The sequence below is a fragment of the Nothoprocta perdicaria genome, unplaced genomic scaffold, assembly GCF_003342845.1.
Source record: "Nothoprocta perdicaria isolate Ctin4 unplaced genomic scaffold, notPer1 scaffold_67, whole genome shotgun sequence".
Lineage (NCBI taxonomy): Eukaryota > Metazoa > Chordata > Aves > Tinamiformes > Tinamidae > Nothoprocta > Nothoprocta perdicaria.
Genome location: NW_020455943.1, coordinates 896920 through 924237, shown reverse-complemented (window position 1 = coordinate 924237; position 27318 = coordinate 896920). Strand labels below are relative to the sequence as shown.

Genomic DNA, 27318 nt, shown 5'->3' with positions numbered 1-27318 from the left:
GGGGATAAATTTCATCAGACAATTTAAAAAGTACCATCCAAAGAATACAGAATACTTCCATTTCCCTCTGTCTTTCAATTTCATATTGTTTTTCCTCCTTCTATTCTCAAATCAGAGTTTATGCTCACAGGAACATCTTAGCCATCAATGTCAAAATCTGACTTTGGGATAAACAGTAGAGAAACGCAGAAAAAGAAATTTGTAATTTTTTGGCCAACAAACCTCAGGTTTGCTTAGCATATTGCATAGTCTAATTTACTGTATCTTCAGAGAGAAGTGATTTAGTACCTCGATAAGATACTTTCTCACAATTTTGATTTTTTTTGAATACAACATTTATTTTCTAAAATAAAAAAAAGTAGGTTTGTAATAGACATCAAGTAAATCATCTGATTCTTACTGAAGACATTTATAAATATTCTTTTTCCTTTTCAATAAAGATCTCTACCTACAGGCTCCATTCCGAATGCCAATCCACTCGAGCAGCTTTTTCAAGAGTCCACTGAAGAAAATATAGATCCATCCTGTCGCAGGAGCTGGAAAGCAAACCTACCTGCACAGTTTAGTCATTATCTCTCCAGGCACTTGCCAGTTTGCTAAATCAAGTATAAGAGTTTCATTACTTATACAAAAGCAACAGAATTTGCATTCTGCACAGACTCCTTCGGACGATTTCCACAAGACAGAAATGTGGAAATAGAGCAATTTACAGATGTAATGACAGTAACCGCACTAAGAGAAAACTCCGTATTTCTTCTTCAGTTCTTCAACAGAAGGATCTTTCAGTCCCAAGACATTCAAATGATTGAACAGCCCTTGCACAACTGTAAAAACATAAGTCCAACATTACGTGTTATTTTTGTGACTCACAGACTTAGAGTAAATTACCAACTCTTTCCTCAGTATAAGAACAAGGGTTGAGTTATGGCAATTTAAACTAGTGCCCTTAATAAGATGAAAACAAAATTAAGACGACGACCTTTCTGTTTGGATAAACAGAGCTGCCTAACACTATTTTCTTAAATAGGTACATAATCCTGACAACATAGACAGATTTTCTTTACTATTTTTGCACTACTCCATTAAACACAGAAGAAAAAACTTAATGGCAGGTAACAGACAAAACCTGCAGAGGGTTATGGCTTGAATACCACATAACATTTGTAGATAGAACTTATCTGAATTTAACTGTCAAACAAGATATGTTAATCTGAAGAGACTGAAAACTGTTATGTAAAAGCTTAATGAATATTAATGAAACTCTGATGTATATAGGTCCCACAGAAATCTTTGCTTTTAATTGTCTCACTGATAAATAGTCTGTTGGTTTGGTAAATAGTGTCAAACACACACCTTTATGAACCAGAAAACCAAGCCGAAGTCCACCTGAACTGCGAACTCATTTAACTAATGCTTCAAGAAGAGGATGGTGGAAAACAGAAAATGGGCCGAGTGTTTGGAGATATCTGTTATTTTTGCTGTAGTTTATTTTGTAGGTAAGCTGGAAAGCGCCAATGCTAGAACTAATAAATTTAGTACCTTTGTGAAAGAGACAATTAAACAGTGGTGATCCCCATGAAGAGTAGCACTACATTTTACATATCCCTTGTTAGACTCTATAGTATCACAATCCAAGTTTAAAAAAGCGCTACCGAATTACTTACTTTTCTTCTCCGAGCCCGACATAAACATTACTGCCATATCAAATCTTTTTAATTCAGATAGCCTCTGGAGGATTTCAAAGATGAGTGATGGCTCCTCTTTCCTAAAAAAACATTATTAGATACAGAAAAATAAGTACTGTTGAATAGAAAGATTCAGCAGCTGCAAGCAAGATTAAAGATTTCAGAAATATTAAAAGACCAAGGGAACCTCCTTCCTTGCAAGATGTCCTTACTGCTCTTAAGCTCTTAAGCGTATGAAGAGAGGCTGAGTGAGCTGGGCCTGTTTTCTCTGGAGAAGAGACGGCTCAGAGGGGATATGATTAACATGTATAAGTTCAGGAAGGGAGAATGCAGGGAGGAAGGGGACAAGCTGTTCTCACTGGTGACCAGCGATAGGACGAGGGGTAATGGCCACAAGCTGAAGCACAAGAAGTTCCGTCTCCAGGTGAGGAGCAACTTCTTTACTGTTAGGGTCACAGAGCAGTGGAACAGGCTGCCCAGGGAGGTTGTGGAGTCTCCTACTCTGGAGGTCTTCAAAACCCGCCTGGATGCCACCCTGTGCCACATGCTSTAGGTGTGCCTGCTTGAGCAGGAAGGTTGGACTAGATGATCTGTAGAGGTCCCTTCCAACCTTAAATATTCTGTAAAAGCTCACAAAGCAAAAAGCAAACACCTACACAGCAGCGTGCAAGCATTGCAAAATGACTGTTGCTGAGGCACAGAATAGTTATTATAAGGTATGTTGTAAACAATTCATCATAAGTTTGTTATTTTTCTACACTTTGGTAGAAGTAGAAAGAACATATGTACGTGCGTGCGGGGCGGGGGGAATGTGAGAATATATCATCTATGTTTACAAAAATCTCAGCAAAAAGCATCCTCTACAGAGTTGCTGTTATTTTTATATGTAAAGAAAATTTCAAGGTTGTAATTTCATTTCATTTTTGGGCAACAACAAGGAGGTACTACCTGTGTTACAAATGATAACAATAAAAACTATTTTCAACTATTTCAACAGCCTGCTACATCTACTTCCATAAGAAACACCTTTTTGCCTTACTGAAAACAACTGCAACTCCTTAGTCTTTCTATGTCATACTACCAAAAGCAGGCCCACAGTACTTGGGAAACTGTTCTTCAAAAACATTATGGGCATTTGCTTTTAAAGAAATGAATAGAACTTGCTTGTCTGCATTAAAACAACCTAAAGTCCCAGTTCCCAGCTCCAATATTTAATTGCTACTACATACTGCTTTACTGTAGAATATTAGCAGGTAATTAAAAAAAAATTCAGAATGCATCACAGTTAACATAGCAGAGAAAAATAATTAAACTGTTGGCATTTTTTGGTTATTTCTTTTTCAAAAGAGTACTTTGCAGTTATATGCAGTAACTGCATAAACAGTAATCTGAACAAAAGACAAATTATTTCATATTAGCTAATACCAATTCTATGAATCGAAGTCAACAATGTACAGCAAATGCCTTTTCTATACCCTAAAAGCTTTTTATACTTTATACTTTTACACTTCAATCTAGTTTTTCAAGTTAATTTTTATTTCTCAATAAGAAGCAACCGGATCATTCCAATGACTGGGGCAATGGAAAGAACTGAACGAAGTATCAATAAGCAATGTAAACCTCTACATAGCAAAGGAGGAACTGAACTTACTCAATATAATAATCATGTAGAATTTTCAGTATCTCATTAAACAAATCTGGATCTAAGGACTTCTGGAACAACTTTGGATAAAATGAAGGTGCTATTTGCTTTGGAAGAAACAGAAAAAAAAAAAGATGTTAAAGGCAAACATAGCTGAGTCATGATTACAATTACAAATGAGTTTTTATAATCCCTTGGACAATACTACAAGTGCATTATACCAGAAAAGAAAAACAAATTAGTACTCTACTAGTTGACACGGAATCTAGTCTATATTGAATACAAATACATTTTGTTCTCGGAGGCATGGAGGGATTTGTAAGAAGATTGCTAGGTTAACTTCTCAAAAAAAACTATCTTTCACCAAAAACTTATTAAGTAGACTGATGTGCTTCAAGTATGTGTGCAGCTCAGAGATAAGAATGCTGCCATGTCTAACTAACAGAGTTATTCATCTGAATAAAAAGAATTTAGCAGGGCTTCTTCTAATGTATTTAACCATTTTTGGAATTGGGGCTAATGTTTGGGAGATAGGAATGACTTATGCAGATATCACTCTGTCAGTGAAATCATACAAAAGAGCAGGACCATTTGAATGTGGATCAAACTACTTACTTTTTGCCACTAGTTAAATACCAGTGTACACTAGTAAGTCATGTAACTTAAATGTAACTCCCCTTTTCAGTCATTTGGGCTATTCTTCAGTATCAGTTAGGATTAATACTACATATTTCATACCTTCAGATACAGGTACATTTTTTCTGGACATTCTTTCAACTTTCTGAAATCAGACTCAAGCTGGAAAGAATTTGAAGGAATAACAGGGACTGGAGACACAGATCGAGTTGATGTTTTGACTTCTTTTTCTACCTTCTTTTTCATAGCCAAAGGCGGATGTATAACTGATGAAATTCCTTTCACACTGCTGGGAAGCCTGAAGAGAGATTTGGAAATTCATAATCCAGGAAACACTCTGGGAATCTTACACGGACATAACTGGAACAATAGCTTTGAATTCCTGAAAAAAATCTAAAACACAATAATTTTTGAAGCACTGATAGTAGTTTTGCTCAAATGGGCATTTTAAGAAGAAACTACAAAACTCTTCAAACCATGAAAAACTTTATAACTAATTTATCTTTTCTTAAAAACAAATAGGCATACTATGCAAAAACTGATAAATATACTCAGTCTGGCTCTACTTTGTTTCTGGAAATAACTATATTTTATGGAACAAGTTTTTACCATATACAGCTGAAAAAAAAAACCTTGTTTTTCTGCAATTTCATAATGTGAAGCCATAACATCAGATGAACAAATAGTTTTCAACATTGATTACAGTGGAGCTATTTATTGTTCTATAACTCATCACTGAAGTTCATTTGTTTTTCAGAAGTCACAGAAAAAATACTTATACATATAAAAATACTTTTGTCTTCAGCACTTCACACTAAATTCATCTGAGATTCCCACAGAAACTCATCAATATGTCACACAGAGTATCTACTATTAGCACGATGAGACAGGCTGGTGCACACATACCCTTTCCTAGGCTGACAACACGAAGAGCTGCAGCACTTGGCTGGCAAACAGACAGCTTCTATAGTTCAGCCTACTGTCACCCAGCCACATTTGGTTATTTCTAGACAACACAGTCACCACCAGGAATCCTGAGCAAACCTGAAGTTAAAGGCTTCCTACTCAGTAGAGAACAGTAAATGACACTGTCATCTCTATGCCTTTTATTGCACAAGATGCACTGGTGTGTAAAGACCATGTTTAAGCTCTGCTTAAATACCTCAAAAAAAAAAAAATCACAGATGTTAAGGATAAAGGTCACAAGAAAGACCACAGAATAAATGTGAAAATACTACTTTTATATATTTGGAATATATGGTCAAGAATTATTCATGTTAAGTAGTTTTCCATCTAAACGGATCATATTTGTTTCAACCACACCAAAGAGGTAGATGTGCAAGAATCACAGGGTTTTTTAAACACTTCCTCTTGTAAACAAAACTCTACATTCCTATATGTGATGTTTTAACATCACATGTAGAAATCTGTAAAATGAAGATTTCAGCTACATTTACCTTTCAAAAAATAAGTGGAATGTTTATACTTACTGTACTGTTGGACTATCGCTGATTTCTTCTATTTTCAATTGTTTTGCTTTTGGAATGTCCATTGAAGTAAAGTGATCATCTTCAGCGAGCTTCTCAGTTGTTTCAATACTTGTAGAATCCCTCCAATTATTGACTAAAGAAGAACTGCTGGGAAAATCACTATTTTGTATGTCGTCATCATCATCAACTTCTTCAATGACTATTCTTCTCAAAGGCTTCTAAACAGAACACATACCTAGTGTCACGTGCACAGCTTTCAAGTCCACATACATAAAACACATCGGAAAAGGGCTGAAACAGCAATCTCATGATAACCAGGCAGGTTCTCTTGAGTTGGTGCACATGTAAGACCATTTAAAATAAATGCCAAAATAGGAAACTTAACACATTCTATGGAAAGTGCTCTGTGACCATTTTCTTGCTTCATTCCATATAGGATCTCAGAATCTTCATTCCTACTTTCCAGTAATGACATATCATTAATTTATTTTTTATTTTTATTCCTAAAAGAGATGAATGGGCAAGGACAAACGTGTATTTTGACTAGTGGCTTTATTAATCTTTGCATTTTGCCTAAAAAGTTATCTAAGTACATAGGAATCGGCAACCCTGATTTTACATCCATAACTTCACATTTGAATTTGAATGCATATAAAATGCTTCAGATTATTCCATTTTGGTCAGTTATTAGATTTCATATCTTCATGACCACTGTTATTTTTGAACACTGCCAAATACCACCTTTACAACACTTAAGAGGAGGCATCGCTTAGTAAGAAAAGGAATTGAGCACTTTTTACTTGGGAATTTCATTCACTGAACATAAAATGCAGTGTACAATTCCTCTGCAAATATACATAATTAAACATATTCAATAATTTAGATGTCTTGACGTGGCAGATTTTTCTGCCAGCTAACAGTTCAATGTGTTAATTAATTTAGCCTCCGCATTAGTTCACACTTCGCTTTAAATCAGGTCCAAAAATCCTGCTGGGTTGGTGATGACAGACAATATATGGCTTGCTTTCAAAACATCCCATCCCTGTATGAGAACTGGGACATTGGGTAAGAGAGATTGAAAATCAGAAATCTCTCTCCAGGTCTTGGGCAATAAAGAGTAGAGACCAACCTTAACAGAATTACACTTGAAAAGCAGCCTAGTATCTCCAATTAAGTCAGCAATCAAACTGAGAACTGAATTTCAGAATATTTCAGAATATTTAAGGTTGGAAGGGACCTCTACAGATCATCTAGTCCAACCTTCCTGCTCAAGCAGGCACACCTACAGCATGTGGCACAGGGTGGCATCCAGGCGGGTTTTGAAGACCTCCAGAGTAGGAGACTCCACAACCTCCCTGGGCAGCCTGTTCCACTGCTCTGTTACCCTAACAGTAAAGAAGTTGCTCCTCACCTGGAGACGGAACTTCTTATGCTTCAGTTTGTGGCCATTACCCCTCGTCCTATCGCTGGCCACCAGTGAGAACAGCCTGTCCCCTTCCTCCCTGCATTCTCCCTTCCTGAACTTATACATATTAATCAGATCCCCTCTGAGCCGTCTCTTCTCCAGAGAAAAAAGGCCCAGCTCACTCAGCCTCTCTTCATACGAGAGATGTTCCATTCCCTTAATCATCCTGGTTGCCCTTCTCTGGACCCTCTCCAGAAGCTCCACGTCCTTCCTATACTGGGGTGCCCAGAACTGCACACAGTACTCCAGGTGCAGCCTCACCAGAGCTGAGTAGAGGGGCAGAATCACCTCCCTTGACCTGCTGGCAACGCTCCTCCTGATGCAGGCCAGGATGTCATTGGCCTTCTTGGCCACGAGGGCACACTGCTCACTCATGGTTAACTTAAGTGTCAACCAGGACTCCCAGGTCCCTCTCCGTGGAGGTGCTTTCCAGCAGGTCGACCCCTAATCTGTACTGATGCCTGGGGTTATTCCTCCCCAGGTGCAGGACCCTGCACTTGTCCTTATTGAACCTCATGAGGTTCCTCTCTGCCCAACTCTCCAGCCTGTCCAGGTCCCTCTGGATGGCAGCACAGCCCTCCGGAGTGTCGGCCACTCCACCCAGCTTGGTGTCATCCGCAAATTTGCTCAGGGTGCATTCCGTGCCCTCGTCCAGGTCATTGATAAACAAGTTGAACAGCACTGGGCCCAGTACTGACCCCTGGGGGACACCACTGGCCACAGGCCTCCACCTGGACTCGGCCCCATTTATGACCACCCTCTGAGCTCTGCCATCCAGCCAGCCCTCGATCCACCGCACCGTGCACTCGTCTAGCCCACTGTCCCGGAGCTTCCGTATGAGGATGTTGTGGGAGACAGTGTCAAAAGCCTTGCTGAAGTCAAGGTAGACAACATCCACGGCTCTCCCCTCATCCAGCCAGCCTGTCACCCCATCATAGAAGGCTATGAGGTTCGTCAGACATGACTTCCCCTTGGTGACTCCATGCTGACTGCTCCTCAGCAGCTTCTTCTCCGCCATGTGCCCGGAGATTCTCTCTAGGATGAACCGCTCCATCACCTTTCCAGGGACAGAGGTGAGGCTGACCGGCCTGTAATTGCCCGGCTCCTCCCTCTTGCCCTTTTTGAAGACTGGAGTGAAATTTAATTTTCTATAGTATTTTGGCCACAATCAATTCAGGTTTTAAAAGCTATTTCATCTAGCATGTAATATGCTTAAAAGCCAGTATTAAAATAATCCAAGCTTTTCTACCAAACTATCCATTTGAAGTATATAAATAACAGAGCTAAATAAAATTCAGAAGAGCAAAACACTATTCTGCACAGAGTGTGAACACACTTTATACTTACAGAAGAACTTGCTTCCAAATGTACAAAAAGAATTACATGTACTAAAAGGGGCAGTCTAATACATAAACAAAGCTTATATTGCTCAATATATTGCCATAGTATCTTCTAACTCATTAATTTGACCAGTACCACAGATAATTCACTCCTAAAATAACATTCCTCTTGAGTGATTGGCCAGTTAACCAACATGCTACATGGATGAAAATGCAGGATTGAGGTTAGCGTGGTACCTTTGGATGACACCACAGTATGAGAATAGGGACAGACAACATGTCTTGTTATCACCAAATCTACTAGAGAAATCTAGCTCAGCAGAAAGAGAAAGGGATTCTACTCAGAGTTTTCTGAAGCCTCCAGTCAGCTGCCCCCCTTTTACTCTCATCCTCCCTGGCAGCTGTGGACACAGGCATCTCCTCCCCATTGAGCACTACTGGCACCCAGGCAGGCAGCAGGTTTCCTGGGCAGCACTGAAGGCTGAATGTTTACACTGTGCCTATGTATTCACTGTTACACACATATGGAAATGCAGTTAGTCCCAAAAAACACTGAATAGCCCCATCTCTAAACCTTGGATTTGCACATGTAAAACATGCATATCAGTAGGTAGTCACACAAATAAACAAAAAGTGAATTTTAACTTTAAAAATACACTTCTTCCTTCATTCTCTGAATTCAATTACAAAGAAAAGTACTTACTGTTGTTTTCAGGAGTGATGGATCTTCAATGACTTTCACTATATTTTGTATTTCACTTTCCTTTACCAATGTTTCAGGATATTTTGGATGAGTCCACTGCTCTTTCTCAGATAATTCCTTAAAAGTAGAATGAACAGTTGTTCAGAAAATTTCAGAAATCCTTATAATATGAATTAAAATGTATTTAATAGAGAATAAAACATGCTATTACTATAAGCTTAGAAAAACAAAATAATCACAAGTATACGTACATTCCTTATTTTAGCAAGTTCATTTGTTGCCTGTTTATTGCCAGGTTCCAACTTCAGAACAGCTTCAAAATCTGAGTGAGAAATTAATATATGAAACTGTGCATTTCAACTATGCTAAACAGTACTTATACATTGTTTAAACCTCGTTTTCTTCCTATAATTCTTAAAATAATATATGGTAAGTCACCCACCATTTACATTGCAATCTAATTTTAAACATATTTTTCAAACTATTTCTTACTATTTACTATAAGCAACAGCAAAGTAGCCACAGATACCCACCCAAGCCTGACTTCACCTTACAGCAACAGCAAAATCAAGAGTAGATACATAAAACAAAAATCAAGTAGAATATTCTTTACTTCTCTTGTTTTTTTAATTTAGTCTGCAATATACAATTAATCACGAAATGTTTCATACATAATTTCAGACTACTACAAAAGTTAGGGTCTCAATGCCTAGCCTGTGTGTGTGTCCATCTCCAGTATATATAAATCTCTTTTATGGGTAATCCTAACACTGAGTTAGCATAAATGTTAATTAATAATTTTGAAAAAGTTGCATAGTTTTGGAAATGTCTCCATTATGCACACATAACTACACACAAATCTGTATTCTTACCATGTGGATACTAACACAGAGGTTCTATAATACATATTCTATTAGCAAAAACAAAACAAAAAAACAATCCCTCAAAAACCCTCCACTCATTCTGAAGTTTTGCACTAAACCTCAATTAGTCAGCAACTGATTTAATCGCTATTAGAAGGTAAAACAGGCAAGGGTTTTCTTCTCCACTCTCTTCCACCTGTTAATGCTAATCCAGGCTTACCTTGCATGGCTTCTTTCAGTTTTCCAAGAGCAACTCTGGCAGCCCCTCTCCTAGCAAAAGCTTTAGAATAGGAGGCATCTAATAGCAGAGCTTGCGTACAGTCATCTTCAGCCTCTTCATACCTCAGCAGAAGAATAGCACAAAATTAATAACCTCTTTCAAAAGAAGCTTCAATCGAAAAGAAGTTTCAATGGAAAAAACAGGGCTACCCAAAACATTTAAAATATGAGTTAAAAATGGAACACCCAAGACTTAGGGTGCTAAACGTCTTCATTTGTCTAATGACTTATCCCAATATAAAGTAGCTTGATTTGGGTCAAAATGCCTAATTATAGGTTTTAGGTTTAATTGAGGAAATAGGCTATTTCTGTCTTCCAAGACATTTCATCAGAGCTTTGACTACAGAAGCTCCCAAAACCATCTTCTAAGGCTTGGAGGAACATACATTGCAATTCCTCAACTCCCCAAATTTCAGACAATTCATTGGTATGTCACAAAAAACTGCTGCCTCTCTTGATAGGATTTTACAGAAATTTACTTTCTCTGAGAAAAGAAGTGTCCTTAAAGTCTGTCAGAGCCAATTCAACTTTTAGATGTTAAGCAACCTTAAAAGGAAAGTAAACATCACAGCTTTGTACTTTTGAAAACCAGAATTACCATTACAAACAATCAAAAGAATACAACAAAAGAAAAACAAGGACATGCAAAAATAATCTTTCTAGGTCTGCATTTCTTTGATTTCTCATTCTGAAATATTCATTGTCAAATTCAGCATATCCCTGAATGTCATTTGTTCTCAGTGTAGGATCAAATATCCTCATTCCAGTTATATTTGATCATGATTCCACTATGGACATATTAAAGTATTTTCTTTCATCCCTCCTCTCTCCTCCTTCAGTCTATCAATAAATTTAAGAACTAAGTATTTTTGCAGCTCTGATCAGTTCTGGTTTTACAGGTTTGTAAGAATACCAATGAGCTTCTGCTGCATTTTATATTTGTGTTCACTTTGAAGTGTAAAGACCCATGATATGGTGATTTATCTTACAGAATCAATTTTCTTGCTTGGTCATTCAATTAAAGCAAAATTTCCTATGATTCTGTTTCTTAGCATTACTTGTCTTATGATATTCTCTTATTGTTTCAATACTAAATTTTAAGTATTGTGATAGAAAAATTCTACCAGTGCAACATGTTCTATAGTCTTACAATTTGAGTGGCCTTCACAGATATCCAGCTACAGCATGCTAGAACAGATGGCAAACATAGTGTTGAGCTTCCCAGATTGCTCCTGCTTCTCATATTGTCAATTTAAAAGATTTAAATTGTTACACAGATCTCAAGTAGTTGAGACAAAAGATTTCAGAGATTTCAAAAATGATCATGCAGAATTTCTCTCATGTAGCACATTTCCTACTTTTAGTGGATTGAGTAAAATATAATTGAAAATTATCAAAACATGTACACATTGGAAAAAGCTGAAAGACTCTGAGTCTGAAGTTATCTATTTCTTTATATTGCATGACATTTAGCAGTTGACTGGTTTTTATAACTGTCAAAAATATATAGCTTTAGGCAAGCCCTCTGAGAAACTAGGGCTTCACACACAGATAGAAATGTGTGTATGTGGAAGAGGGGAAAAAAGAAAATCACAAACTTTAGGAAAACTACTTTTCTCTATAATTTCAGACTATTGCCATTTCATTCTTTAGGCATTTTTTTCTAAAACACACACTGCAAGACTATTCACTTATCTCTTCCATTGTGTCTCTTTCTATACCAAATTCTACAGAGTTAGTACAAGTGACAGTAACTGATCTTTGGTGAAAATCCACTACTGCTAATTCACAGCAACAAAAGAAATAGCATTACATGTGCAATACTACTTACTTTTGAATCTTCAAATAGGCCATAGCTCTGTTAGCTGGCAGAAGTGCATTGGTGCCATCTGCTGCTATACCACGTGTGTAACACTCAATTGCAGTTTCATACTTCCCTTCTTTGAAGTAAGCATTACCCTATTATATTAGGAAAAAAAAATCATTGCAAAAGATTCAGTGAAATTTGCTTTGCTCATCTTGTTAGTAAGCCATACTACTGTGAACTCTACATCTATGAAGACGAGGTCTCATAACCAACAATGATACTACAGCAGGTATTTATAGCATATTTTTTCCTATCTATACTCTTTTGTAGACCACAAAAAGCTGAATTCTTATTTCAGCACTAGAAGGAAAGATAACACATACAGGAAAAAAAAAATAAAGGTAGACACTATAAATATGATTTTTTTCTTCAGTGTTCAGGTGTAGTATAAGCCACTCAGTAGCCAATTAAGCAACACAAGCCATTCTGAAAACAAACAAAAACAGGCCTAAATCAAGAGCCAAACAAATCCTTAATATTCTATGGATAAAATTTTAAGTAATGCCATTATTAAACGTTATCCAGTCACAAAATGATGCATCAATAGCATTGATTTTCCTTTCCCTCTTGAAGTAAATAGTTTTACTTTTCACTCTCTTTATCAGACATTTGAAATTTAAAAAAACAGTCTACAAGACTACTCGGACAAGCAGAGGTCAAGGTGCATATAATACCAAAGAAACTGGATCTTTGCAAAATACAGTTACTGTTTTGCTTCGCTTACCATCTATGTGAAATTCACTGTGTACCAGAAGTGCTGTAAAAGCTGTATATATGAACTTCACGGGATTTTCAAGTTTATATATTTGTATAGCCAATAGTGCAATACAACACTTTTCTTCATTACTTCTCCTATCCCACTGAAAGCTGTGTCTTACCAGATCCTTTTCTGTAATAGCCTTCTGCTTCAGCTGCTGCTCTTCCATGTGCTGCTTCTCTTTATCTGATGATTCAGGTTGGACTGCATCTTCAATCTCTTTCTGTTCTGAATTTGATGATAAAGCCTGCAAAATGATCAAGCACGGTTTCTCAACATGCATTTCCCTTGCTCAGATATGCATTTAAGAATATACGCATTCTAAACTTTTAAGATGTTTAATTTTTTTAAATTTATTTTTTAAAAACTTTTTTTTTAAAAAGATATATTTCGGTAAAGGATTGTGAATCAGAAAAAGAAAAGGTACGCAATTTCTGAAGAACAATGCAAAACAATCCATGCAAATGCCTGTATGTTGCAGTTTAAAATTAAAAGAAAAAAGTTATTAAAGATTTTGGGCCTTCACTTTTGGAAAGAAAAGACATTTTCTCCAGCTATTCAAAACAACAGTTGGAAGTACAAGCATATTCACATGCTAATGCTAGTTGAGCTTATAGTCTACTAAAGTCATCATAATCAGCACTTCACACTTGCAACAGGTTATGATGTTCTGCTATGCTTAAACCACACTCTGGCTTAGTGCGTCGTAAGACTCAGTGGAACTACAAGCATGCCAGCAGTTAGCATTAATTTGTGACTAAGAGAATATACATGTCCTCACATGTGCCAGTGAAACCCTGCAGATTGTATCTGAATGCTAAGCATAACCAGAGGAAAAAACAACATGAGAGGTAGAAAAAAACATTTGAGGGGAGGGGGGGGGGGGGAAACAGGGCAGGGGCTGGAGGGAGGTTAGCAGTTGGTGCCCTCATCTCAGTCTGCAAACCTATCATTCCACCAACATTTGCATACATGCCAGCTCATCTAAAACAAATTACAGACCTTGGTCTTGGTGAATTTCAAATGCAAGAAAAATCTCTTTTACTTATGCAAGCAACTATTACCTGGTAAATTTTCTTCAGTTCATTTTTTGCATCAAAGTTGTTGGCATCCAGCTCTAAAACCTTTTCATAATCTATGAGAAGATAAAAAAACCTACGTTTTAGGTGTAAACTAAGGTTAGGTAACAGAATATAAAATACAAGCATCCAATGAAATGGCCAACTTGAGATATTTCAAAGAACGTATTGTTTCAAGACATTTAAAGCTGATTTACTCCAGTTGTCTAGGGCTATTGTAATCTTTTGGATGTTCTACTTGAATTTTACCTTACCAGAAAAATGAAATCTAGTATTTTATTTCTCTGTTTATAGAAAATGGAAAATAAATTCCTGCATCAAATAAGCTTTAATCAAGTAGATATATGATTAGATTGCATGTACTAGAACAAATGCATAAAAAGACCCACCTTCTTTAGCTCCTTGAAGATTTTTCAAAGCAAAGCGAGCAGCCCCTCTTCTGGCATAAGCCTTTGTGTAATTTTTATCTAGAGCAAGTGCTAAATTGCAATCAGATTCTGCAACAGAATATCTATAAATAAAGTGAACGAGTTAGTTTGAAAAAATCTCAAACTTCAGCAACTCAGCCTACTCTGAAGTTTTACAAATTTTCTCCAAAGTGGAAATCTTGCATTCTTCACAACTTAACCAAACTGCATTTAACCAACTACACCACACTCTTCTGCCCAAAGAAATTACAGCCTTAGAAACAGTGCTAAAAGAATGTGAAGAGCAAATTATATAATGAACTTTCTCTATTTCTCTTTTCCATCTCTTACATAATAATAAAGATATTAAACTACTGTCATGAAAATAGAGGGAAAGAAAGACGACAGACTACTAGATTCCTTATCCTGGTAAATCCAATTTTAGTTTGAATTGGATTCAAATCCAATTGATTTGGACTGCAGTCCTACACAGACCTTCATATTACAGCACGATTATTAAGATAATCAGGACATAAAAAACAAACCTAAAATCTGAAGCAAGACAAAATTTTTTTAAAAAAGAATTTAACAATATATATCTTACTTTTTCATTCTGTAAAAAGCAGATGCTCTGTTTGTGGGCAATACTGGGTTGTAAGGATCAAAATGCATCCCTCGAGTATAGCATTTTATTGCTTCATCAAAATTTCCTTGTTTAAAGTACTTATTACCCTGTGAATATTAAAAACATATATCATTTTTGTAAATTAGTGTATAATAATATATTACTTTTTTAAAAAAAAAAAAACAAAAAAATCCAAAGGCTTATATTTTAGAAAACTCAAATGTTCTTGTTTAACATCGCTCACCAAGCCCTGCTTTGCCTTGAAATGTTTCCTTTAACCTAAACACTTTAAACATCCCATATTAAACATTTTTCATCACTTATGCAATAAAACAGGATTTATTATAGATTTATTTTCAGGATCTTTCAAGACTGTAGGCCATTTTCACAAACCTAGAATAAGTATATACAAAACTGCTCAAATAGCCATGTGGAATCATTAATATTTTTCTTTTCTTCGGACTAGATTTAGCAACCTTGGATAGTCTAGTCTCTTCTACAATTTTTCCTTTGGCGTAACAGCTCAGCGGACTACAATCTTAACCTGACAAATTTAACTAATGAAAAAAACAAAAACAACAACAACAAAAAAGAGAGACTACATTCTGTGCACATATATACACAGAAATCAAGTAAGGAGCCATTTTCTTCTCAGCATTAAAACCGGTAGTATCCAAGATAAATACATACATTCCAGTTGAAAACAACGTGGAGGAAAAGATTTTATTCACCTAAAATAATAGCTTTCTATGTGGATTTCATTTTAAAATAGATATACTGCCATTTTATGAGAGTCTATTTTTGTCTTCCTCTATGCCACAACTTATACCTAATGCATCCACATCTCTTTAGGTGTGGCTGAGGTGCCAAAACACAGGCACCTCAATTTCTCTTCAATTCAAAACGTAGATGATACTGTAGGAAAACCCACTGAATCAGGAAAAGAAAGCAGATAATGACACCATGCATAGAAATAGGAAAGCAAAAAAAACACTGAAGTGGTTTTTGAAGACTTATATATGTTAAGAGCACTTGTCTGCAAAATAAATTTTCTCAGAACCACAGAAGCTTTTATACAAGCTTAGAGTAATTCACATGATAATACAATTCACAAATGAACTCATGTTCAAATTATTCATTCCACTTAGTACAAATGTGAGATTCCTTATGGAATATCTAACTCTTTGAGAAAAGTCATGAAAAGTCTCTTTATGACACAGTGGCATCACAAACATATCAAACACTCATCACATAACAATACTGAGAGAATCTTCTAATTTAACATTAGAAGGAGATAAAAAGCAGGTTTTAGGACTGTGAAGACACTTGCTCATAACTGTAATTCTTCATGAGCCTAGAAACCTTAAAGACCTTCAGATACCTGAGGTTTTCATCTGTCATGCAATATTTTGCCCAGAAAAAAAGCCAGTAACAACAAAAAACCCTCCTGCACCACTGAACTATGGTTACACCAAGGTTTTTTTTTCTTTCTTCTTCTAGAAAGTAATGAAGTAGTACTCTATGAACTCTGAAGAGGATTATTAGGACTGAAGTTTTAATCATAGATTGACTAAATGACCCTGCTGCTTAGACATCTGTCATGTATGACAAATAACACGTTCTGGAACCTTATAGAGACTGTTGCCTTTTCTTATTAAAAAAATGTTATTTGAATCAAGACTTACTGTATGCCCTTAAGTGCTAACATTTTTCATAGTGGGCGTGGCATGACTCACAGGCATACCTGCAAAACCTAAGCACCAAATTAATGCAGTTTTCCTTGAGAAATTTTCATAGAGTTGACAGACTGTTTATTACATCTTGAAAGTTGTCTAGATATTGGTCAGCCATTATATCTTACTCTCAGATTCAGTGGAATAGAGGGACTTGGTAAATTCAGAACAAAGTTCAAAGGCAGCATTTGGTGAAGATCTTGCTGAATAAAAGAAACTTTTTATTTTGAATCTCAATAAATTCTCATTATGTGCACTAAGAAGAAGAAGGATGAGGCAGGGTTTGCTGTAGTGTCTTTCCAAAATAGCACAGAACTGACATGCTACCAACTCACCATTACCAAGGCCCTTAGGATCCAACCCCTTAAGATTTAGTTTTAGGTATTGTGATCTTATGTTCACATAAAGACTGATTTGAAGAATAAGGCAATTCTATGTGGCAAACAAACTTTTAAGGAAAAAAACAGAAATACATTAATTATCATAACTGTACATTAAGCATAGCCTAATGGGCTTTCTCAAAATGAGTGATAAGAACATGAAGATGTCAAGAACTTTATACTTGGAAAAGAGATGGTAAAACAGACAAAGAATACGAAAAACAGGCACACTCCTCCCATCAGAAGTGCAGCTTCAGTTGACAATTTTTAAAATAAAAATGGTTAAAGTAATAACCTTTTCCTTCTCTGCAAGAGCCTTTTCTGTATCTATACGAATGCCATCTTCTTCAGAGTCTGATTCTGGAGATAGAGATTCATGAGTACTATCTTCTTTATCAAGTTCTTGAAGTATTTTATCCTTAAATTAGAATAAAATAAGCTATTATTTTCATTATAATTTAATAATATAAAATAAAGTAGGACTTAAGAAAGTAAGCAGTGCATCTTTAAAAATTGCTACTACTTAAAAGAGTTCTCATTGAAAAAAATTCTACAAGAGATGCATCCTCCAATACTGCTACGTGCAGTCATACTCTACTAGAATTACAACCTTTTGATAGACTTATTGTTAACTTAGATAGGCAATATAGCTCAACTTTTGAAAATTGAACATATAACCCTTTTGAGAAAAAAGCAATTTTCTATGTTTACATAGTATTTCGCACAATAAGATATTGATTTCTAAATTAAACTTGCAGCAATAAAACAAAATCCCATTTAAAATAAAATCAACAGGGGACACAACAACAAAGGCAAGAAGCAGATATCCTGACTCACCACATCTAGTTTTCCCCATGCTTCATAATCGTAGGACTTGATTTTGTTTTTCTTGTTTTCCTCAGTAGTTTTCTTTGAGGGGACTTTGGTTTTCCTTTTCTTTTTCTTAAAAGATTCATTTCTAATTGGTGGTAAATTCTAAATTGAGAGACGTTATTTATTTATTATACAGTAGAGGCATGAAAACTGCTTATTTTGAAGAAGACTGATTGATTGAGAGAGGCTAAAGTTCATTCTTTAAATTTTAAATTTTAAATATAAGGTTTTATTTTAGAAACCATAACAAAAAAAATGGTTCTGAATTCTACAAAATAAGTAAACAAATCACCAGACAATAAGATCAATATATTAAAGTCAACAATAAGCAACATAGAGGCTGCTGAATGAAACATTCCTAGATCTACCTGTAACCAGTTAAACATTTATTGACCTCACGGATCTATCAGCTCATAAGCTACTTGTGCTGCAGCTCTGTTGGTGAAGTAGTTATGGAGGAATCCTGGATGAAGATCAATCAACCAGCTCACTTCACCACCACCTATGTAGGTATTTTAAGCCCATACATGTAATTTTGCAGAAGTGGACTGGGTGGTCTCAAATAAAACACTTGCAAAATGAGTATGTTCCTACATCTGCATCAATCTACGTCATTATATGAAGGGAAAAGCAAAAAGCAAGCAAGCAACTATTAGAAACAGTGACATGAATAGCTGTGTTAATATTCACACTGGACTTGTGATTTTACCTCTTCTGGGACACCACTCTGCTTCCGTAGTTCAGAATCCACCTGCTTAATATCTTTTTCCCAGCTCTCTAATTCTCTCATAAAATCCTGCAGCTCTTCAGCATTTTGCTTAATTTGCAGTTGTAGCTCCAATGCTTTATTTGGTGTAGTCATTGTAATCTGCGAAATTTTGGGGAAAAAAAAAACTCTCTAGTGAGAACTCTAAGTATGTAATTGAAGGAAACTACTCATCAAACTGAAGAAAACTGACAATCTACACACATGTCAGGATTCCCAACTGCACAAGTACAAATCATTAAACAGTAAGAGTCTAAAAAGAAACAAATTGTCTCTGCAAACAAGAAAAGAAACTACAGTACTCAGATAAAATAAAATATAATAAAAGTGAAAGTATGACTTTACTGTTTAAGTGCAAGTCATAGGACCTAATAAAGTCAACAATAATCCTGAAGATGTTAACAAGGTGACCATAACTTAAGGAAATTTCTGTAGTTTCCCAGATGACAGAAGAAAGTATAATACAGACTAAAACATATAGGCTGCTTTGTATATTGATAGAAAAAAAAAGACATCTGACAAGTCATCCATCCCAAACAATTTTCTGCACCTACAAAGTGCATTCAAATATGCAGGTATTTACATTTTAGCAAAGGAGACAGTAAATGCACAAGGAGTTTTACTATTAAGTCAGGAGAATTACACCTCCAGTATATTCTTGAACATGCTCTCTCCACAAATCTTCACCCTTTCAAGTCCCCATATTCCTAACTACTAATATTTTAAAATCCCTGTGAATTCCGCTGTATTATTTTTAGTATTGAAGCCGGCAGGTTTGCTATTAAGCCATGCCATTTTCCGGGATGTTCCATCACCCTAAAGAAATACCTAACTTAAGCAACTGCCACCCACCCGCCGGGCACTGTCGGCTGCATCCTACCATCCTGTGGGCTGGTGATGCTCCTAATCCAAAGGCTGGCCATACATTCTGTTACTGCACAGGTACCATATACTCTCAAGTATGCATAGACATATATATCAGTTTTGCTCGGGTCTCTGCTCCTCAATGCCCTTTTTTCGGGGTGCTGGTAACCAGCTCGTGACTCCCACACCCTGCAACCTCTCCCTCCACGAGAGCCTCGGCGCCGAGGTTCACCTACGCCGCCCGGCAGCTCTGCGGCCCAAAGGCCGCGAGGGAGGCCAGGAAGACACGCGAGTTGACGGGACTCTGCAGAGGCCTCCCAGGAGCCCAGGCTGCCCGCGGGCTCCGTTACGGCTCAGCCCGGGCGCTGCGCAACGGCCCCGACAGAGGGCGGGGCGGCGGGACGCGCAAGCCCAGGCCCAGCCCCCGCCGCCGGGGCCATCCCCGCGCCCCTCCATTTCGCCGCCCGGGCCCGTCCCGGTCCCCATCCCATCCCGGCCCGTCCCGTCCCGTTCCCGGTCCCACCTGCGCCGCCTCCCGCCGCCGCCTCCCGCCGCCCCGCGCCGCGCGGCCCGGCCGCCTCCCAGGATGCACCGCGCGGGGAGTCCTCCCGCCTCCCAGGATGCACCGCGCGGGGAGTCCTCCCGCCTCCCAGGATGCACCGCGGCGTCGCGGGCCAGCAGCACGGTCGCCCCAGCAGCCTCGCAGCGATCCCGCCGAGAGAGGGAGAGACTGCGCATGCGCCCGCGAGGCAGGGCGGTGCGGCCTGGCCACGCCCTCTCCGCCTGCGTCACGTGGCGCGCAGGCGGCGCGACGATTGGCGGAGCGGGCCGTGCCCTTTGCGCCGGGGCCGGTGGCGTGGGGGAGGGGGACATGGCGGCCGCGGCGCCGGCGCCGGGCGAGCGGAGGGCGGCGGGGGAGGAGCAGGAGGAGGATGATGATCTCGGCTACCGGCTCTTCCCCGAGCGCCGCAAGCAGCCGCAGAGCTTTCTGGCGCGCAGCCTCTTCACCTTCCACAACAGGTGCCAGGTGATGCTGAGGATGACCCTGGACACCAGTAAGCGCTGCCCGCGCGGCGGCGTGTGCGTGCGTGTGTGTGTCTAGACATATATATAAATGTATATTATGTGTATGTGTGCGTGTGTCTATGTGTCTGGGGTAGCGGTGACCTTGGGCACCGTCTCTGCTGCTCCTGACCCGAGGAAGTGCTGGGGATGCAGCCGCTGTGCAGTGAGCGCCCTGGTTTGGCTTAAGACGAGTAAAACATATCAAAAGTGGCTGCGATTTTATTTGTTTGCTTTGTTTTGTTTTGTTTTCCTCCCTGGAAGACCTTCCCTCCACTTCCACCTCTTAAAACTCTGAGAAGATCTACAGCTTTTTGATTCATGTGTGGATTTTTTTTCTTTACAGTCTGTTTACGGTTCTAACCATCAGTGAGGATGCAGAGATAGACATTAACCCCTCTATTGACGTTTAGTGTCGATGAAATAACCTCTGATGTGACTGGCCTCCTGTGTAGCATTGTGTGTATATATCACCTTACATAGGCCGAGCCCTGCTGATGAGATGTCCGCTGCAATGCATTTGTTGTCAAATGCCACAACATATAAATTTGTAAGCGTAGTGCTTTTTTCCCCCCACCGCTGTCTCTATATCCTTGATTATAGATGGCTTTCTATACAAAAAAATTGTTTAGAGAAATTGATTGCAGCCATGTTTTTCTAGATCCACATGCTCGACTTCTTCTTGAGGCTATGAAGCAATCTGGTTGGTATGTAAACTAACGGGTACTACTTTGTGTGGTAACATCTGTATTATATGAAGTTAATCGCCTTATTAGACTTCTCCCCTGTAATCTTGTTCATTTGGCTCTTTTAGCACTGTCTTCAATGACCGGCACTTTTCTTGTGAGGACTGTGATAGCTGTGTTGGGGGAGGCTTTGATTCTGCCACGTCTCAGGTAGGCACTGAACTACGCGTTGCTGTCTTTCAAAGAACTCGCTGTAAACGTGTTAGCGTTTTGTTACCAAGTGAAAATGAGTTGAATTGCTAATGCTGATACCAGCTTTAAAAACATAAAGAGGAGACGTGTGCAAGAAGTGGAATATGGAACTAGCATTACTGGTATACTTCAGAGTGATGAGATGTTGAAAAACACTGGTCATTTTTTAAGGATTTGAATCATTTAGGTGATGTTCACAGGGTCTCTGTGGAATAAGGGAGGTCAGAGTTTCTCAGTGTCAACAACTAAAGTCTTTAACATTAGAAATGATCTTTTTTTAAAAAAAATAATGAAAAAAAGACTACCTGTACCTTTTCTTCTGCAGATTGTTCTGTGTCAGAACAATATTCGCCACCAATCCCAGATGAACCGTGTGGTTACACATGAGTTGATTCATGCTTTTGATCACTGCCGTGCACATGTTGACTGGTTCAAAAATGTCAAGCACTTAGCATGTTCAGAGGTAAGTTACAATGCTTCTCATGTTGTCCCTGTATTGCTGCTGGTTATTAGGAATGTTTGATGTTTCAAAGCTTTTGATACTGTCTCCCGTAACATCCTCATAGGCAAACTCAGGAAATGTGGACTAGATGAGGGGACAATGAAGTGGTTTGAGAACTGGCAGAGTGGCAGAGCCCAGAGGGGTTGTGATGAGCAGCATAGAGTTGGAGGTTGGAGATCTACCAGCTTGCTGTCTTCCCTAGGGTCAATGATCTGGTTGGAGGGGCAGAGAGCACCCTCAGCAAGTTTGTTGATGGTGCAAAACTGAGAGGAGAAGTTGATACACCCAAGGGCTACGCTGCCATCCAGCTCAGAGGGATTTGGACCAGCTGGAGAGTTGGGCGGAGAACAACCTTGTGAAGTTCAACAAAAGCAAGTGCAGAGACCTGCACCTAGGGAACAGTAACCCCAGGTACCAGTGCAGGCTGGGGGTGACCTGCTGGAGAGCAGGTCTGCAAAAGACCTAGCGGGCAGGACCATGAACCAGCAATATGTCCTTCTGGTCAGGAAGGCCAGTGGTACCCAGGGGTGCCTTAGGAAGAGCATTGCTTGCAGGTTGAAGGAAGTGATCCCTTCCTCCCCCAAACTCTACTCAGCCCAGATAAGACTGTGTCTTGGGTACTATGTCCAGTTCTGGGCTCCTCACTAAAAGAGAACCTGAGCTACTGGAGTGGGTCCATCACAGAGCTACAAAGACGATGGACTGGAGCATCTCTGCTATGAGGAGAGACTGAGAGACCTGTGACTATTCAGGCTGGACATGAGAAGACTGAGAAGGGGAGATCTTGTCAGTGTGTGTATGTGTCTAAAGGGAGGTGTTAGGAAGTGGTGCCCACTGATACAACAAGAGATATCAGGCTCAAACTCAAACCAGGAAGTTCTGTTTGAACACAAGGGGAAAAAAACCCTCTACTGTGAGGGTGACTGAGCACAGAGACATTGTGGAGTTTCCTACCTTGAAGATATTCAAAACCTGACAACATACTGTAGATGCCCCTGTTTGAGCAAGGGGATTGAGTTAGGATCTGCAAAGGCCCTAACTCAAAAAGCCTCAACCATTCTGTGATTCTCTGTGATATGTGTTCAGCTGAATCATGTATTTTGTTTTGCAAGTTTTTGTTAGCAGTCTTTCCTCATAACATGCTTTTTTTAAAAAATTGAATGTAACATTACTATTAGTACATTTTGCTCATGACCTCATATCCGTTTCAGAGGAGACAGGAATAAGCTATTTGAAAGGCTTTGGAAATGGGATACATTATGAGATTAAGGCAGACCACAGCATAGGCCATTAAGAATACCTCTTGTCTATATTTGCATACTTTTAAATTGTCTTCCAATATAATCTTTATTATTTGACTACATATAATCTTATCCTTATAACTGGTGTTACAAAATTATGTCTTTGCAGATGAATAGGATTAGGTGACTCTTTAACTGTGCTTTTTAAAATGGTATAAAAATACAATCATTCTTTAAGGAACATAATCAAATTGAGACTTAAGAAATTCACAAGTTTTATCCATAAACGATAAAGAATAGATGAGAGAACTGACATGACAGATCAACTCCAGAACAGATCAGGCTTTGCAAAATAAAATTTTAATCATATTTGCTTTGGAAATACTTGCGCTTGGAAGTTTGGCTTGCGCTTGCTTTTGTTGGAAATCTTTGAGTGCTTCAGCTCTTTCAAAGATATTTTCTATAATTTATAACTTTTGCTCACTCAGTTTTTAATTTTTTTTTTTAAATATATATATATATATATATATCAGCCTTCAGTCTGGTACTTAATTATAGGCAATATAATTTTAGTTACGTTTCCCAATTGAGGAGGTGTGATGTGGAACAGTTGGTTGACAAAGGAAATTTCAAGACACAAGAAGCCAGTTTATAAGGGAAAAAATGTATTCTTTAAATGCATCATTTTCTGAATCAGGTGATTATTCAGGTTACTGCTGTTCTGGGCCTTTGGACTTGTCTGGGTCTTGTCATCCTTCTTGACTGCTATATAAGTTTCTAATAGAGATGGCTTGGGAAGAACTTGTTTCCATGTTTCTTTAGCAGATCATGTATTTATGAGCTTTTCTAGACTTCAGGAGTATGCAAAAATTGATCTCTGGAGCCGTCTGCTGGTTTATATATTGCCATTCATTGGAATTGAGAGATTATAAAGATATTATGAACTTAATGAATTAAAGAGATCCTGGGACCATTCCTTACTAGCAGTCACCAGAAAAAGAAAAAAGATTTTATACTTTGTTTGACTTTTGACTCTTGTATTCTTTTTTTCTTTTTCTCCCCATAATAGATTCGAGCTGCTAATCTCAGTGGAGACTGTACACTGATGAATGAAATAGCCAGGTTTAAATTCGGATTAAAGCAACACCAGCAGGTAAAGCCCATAGATGTTCTCGCCTCTTGATTTGCTATGACTCTCCTTTCTATTTTTACCTCTGCCTTCCATACTTCAGTAGCTGAAAACTCCTCCCCCCCCCCCCCCCCCCCCCCAMAAAAAAAAAAAAAAAAACCACCCAAAAAAAAAAAAAAAAAAGAGTAGATCTTGGCGTAATTGATATTCTTATAAACTTAATCTGCCCTCTATTTCTCACTGTTAACTTTATTCTCCATTTTTGAGCCCTAGTTCACTCTATCTTCTGTGTCTCTTCTTGCTCAAGGCCTGTCTTGTCTTTCTGTTCCTAAATTTTCCTTTGATAATGTATTCCTTTTCCCCTAGTTCTGTCTAGCATTTATATCTGGCTTGCACAAGTTGTAGCTTTTTGCTGTTGTTTGTTTTTCATTTTCCTCGGTGCCTGTCTCTTTCTAGGCTCTTTACAGTGTTTTTCCATACTCATTCTGCATTCTTGGATTCTTTCTTAAACCCCTTTATTAAGTAGGAGAAGAACTGTAGGTGAATGGAACACTGGTAACTGTTGACTAACCTACATCCTCCTCTTACTGCTCTCAAAGGGGAAAGATCTTGACTGGCAGGAGAAAAAAAAAAACGGTTCTGCTTGGTTTTGTCAGAAAGCTGCAATGAATTTCTTATAGTGTCCTGTAGTTGTATGTCAGCTGACTGAGTACTTTGCTATTTAGTACTTAGCAGTCTACTTAATACTTAAGTTTTCTGTTACTTACCTCTACCTTTATAAAGACAGAGTGTTTAGGCCACTCTATAATTTGAGCTATAATTCTGTGTTTCATTATTTTCATCATCACTTGCACCTACAAACTGAATACATACTGACACCATCCCCTCTTCTAACTTTTGTATTTTTTGTCTCCACCTTACACTGCTAGAGGGCGTCTGACATATTCCATCACAGTTTATTTGAAGAGGAGTAGGATGCAGCAATTCAGAACATGCTCTGGATTTGCTGCTTTCTCTTAATATAACTTCAGTGTTTCATGATCATTTTTGTTTGCCTTTTCTGTCAGTTTGTTGGAATGAAATAGTTGAATACTCAAGCATATTCTAGAGCAGTATTGCCAGCAACTGAGTGAATGATTAGTGTGATACCACTGACAATGGAAGAGCACAAAATGAATTCAAAGCTGATTTTTAAGATTTTTTTTCTTGTTCATTTTCTAAATCATCTTTGGAATGATTTTACATGCTTTTTTGACTCAAATGTGATTAGATTTTAAAATGAGGAAGTTATTCTCTCATCCAAATTACTACTTAAAATTCGTGTTAGTACATGGTTAAACACCAAACAAAACCAGCTTTGTCAGCAAATGTCTTACTGTTGTAAGTAAGTAACTTACTACAATTGTAAGGTGTACAAATATGTAATACTACAACAAAAGTCAAATTGCACTTTTATTTTCTATTAGTGGGTAAATCTTTTTTAACTTCTCAGGTAATGACAAATTTTCTTTTATCTGTTTCCCACTTTCAGACTTGTGTTCGAGACAGAGCAATTCGTTCCATTCTGGCTGTTAGAAAAGTTAGCAAAGAAACGGCAGAAAAAGCTGTGAATGAAGTTTTTGATGCCTGCTTCAATGATCTGGAACCATTTGGAAGAATCCCACACAGCAAATCAGATGCAAAACGTGCTTTTAAGGACTTTCAGAACCGAGATCGCTATAATGCAAATTTGTAGAGGAAAAAGCTTGAAAAATAATTTTAATATTTGTTTACACCTAGGTTAAGCCTACGCACACAACTCTGATGGAATGGGCAGTTCTACCAAGTGAATCAATTCATTTTGTAGACATTATCCATGAGCCAAGTTCCACTGAGGTAAACAAAATAAGTAGGACTTTGAACAGTGTGTTTCCTCACCTGTTGTTTCAGCAGGATCATTCAGTGTATCAAATGACTTGGCAAATAAGACTTATTTTGCACAATTCAATGCAAATTAATTCTACTCAGTATGCCTAGGAATTTGTTTCTTTAAGTTCTGTCTTTACTGAATAAATCTTTTCATAAAATCTTTACTTTTCCATCATGTCCAATACATAATCATAAACCTGGTGATGGTCTTGATCATTCCTTTTTAAAGGTGAGCAACTGATCTATTGGTTTTGGTCCCCATTCGATTTTGCATGTATACCTGATTGCCTAAATAGCTGTGTTTGTTTTTTGAGGTCAGTCTTTCAGTACCTCTGAGACTCTTGAAGACCCAGTCAACTGCACAGGTACATCAAACTCTTTGATTTATTGGGATTTAACTGACAGTTCTCCAGCTTATGCTAAATAAGCATTGTGATATGGTATTCTTCCTTGTTTGTAAGATCAGATACAGTGGAGTATTTCCCCTTGTTGGCTCTTTGATCATCTGTATCCGCAAATTTTCCTCATCGCACTCCAGAAAACTCGACTGCTTGTGCCCTGCTGTCTTGTCTCTCCAGTGGATATCGAGTTCCCCATGAGGATGAGGGTCTGTGAATGTGAACCAGCTTCTGGTTTTCTGAAGGAAGCCTCTTTTACCTCAGGTGGTCTGTCCACCACATTATGTGGGTATGCCCTCTAATTCCATCAGCTCTCACTGGATCCATCTCTTGAGCCCAGGTGGAACACCATGAATTCCTACTGCTTGCTCACATAAGGGACAAGCCCTCCTCAGACTGTCCCTCCTAAAGAGCCTCTTGCAGTGCTCAGGTTGTGTGAGCTGTATCCAGTGTCGCTTGTCCTGATGAGCTCATAGCCATGTAGTTGTATGCAAGCATCTGATTCTCCTCTTTTGGCTTATTTCTTCATAAGAAGAAACATCCCGTATTTGAAGGACGGGATGTTCCTAAAACAAGCAAAACACAAAAAAAAAAAAAAAAAAAAAAAAAAAAAAAAAAAAAAAAAAAAAAAAAAAAAAAAAAAAAAAAAAAAAAAAAAAAAAAAAAAAGCAGCATCTTAAAAAATG

General features: G+C 38.1%; 2 protein-coding genes across 2 annotated transcripts; one reads left to right on the top strand and one right to left on the bottom strand.

Moving 5' to 3' along the window:
* Positions 1 to 388: 388 nt before the first annotated feature.
* Positions 389 to 18690, bottom strand: RPAP3 (RNA polymerase II associated protein 3). The gene is made up of 16 exons (XM_026050286.1): positions 18534 to 18690; positions 17789 to 17926; positions 17247 to 17369; positions 14818 to 14945; positions 14196 to 14317; positions 13792 to 13862; positions 12849 to 12974; positions 11935 to 12062; positions 10045 to 10166; positions 9213 to 9283; positions 8962 to 9078; positions 5454 to 5671; positions 4066 to 4261; positions 3337 to 3434; positions 1665 to 1765; positions 389 to 824 (listed from the first exon to the last, which is right to left on the bottom strand). Exons 1-16 carry the CDS (start codon positions 18684 to 18686, stop codon positions 733 to 735), a joined length of 2004 nt encoding a protein of 667 aa, XP_025906071.1. The 5' UTR covers positions 18687 to 18690; the 3' UTR covers positions 389 to 732.
* A 1654-nt stretch (positions 18691 to 20344) lies between these two features.
* Positions 20345 to 26322, top strand: ATP23 (ATP23 metallopeptidase and ATP synthase assembly factor homolog). Its single transcript, XM_026050289.1, has 6 exons — positions 20345 to 20509; positions 21178 to 21223; positions 21331 to 21412; positions 21780 to 21917; positions 24267 to 24350; positions 25858 to 26322. The coding sequence occupies exons 1-6, from the start codon at positions 20485 to 20487 to the stop codon at positions 26059 to 26061; spliced, it is 579 nt and encodes a 192-aa protein (XP_025906074.1). The 5' UTR covers positions 20345 to 20484; the 3' UTR covers positions 26062 to 26322.
* Positions 26323 to 27318: the final 996 nt, after the last annotated feature.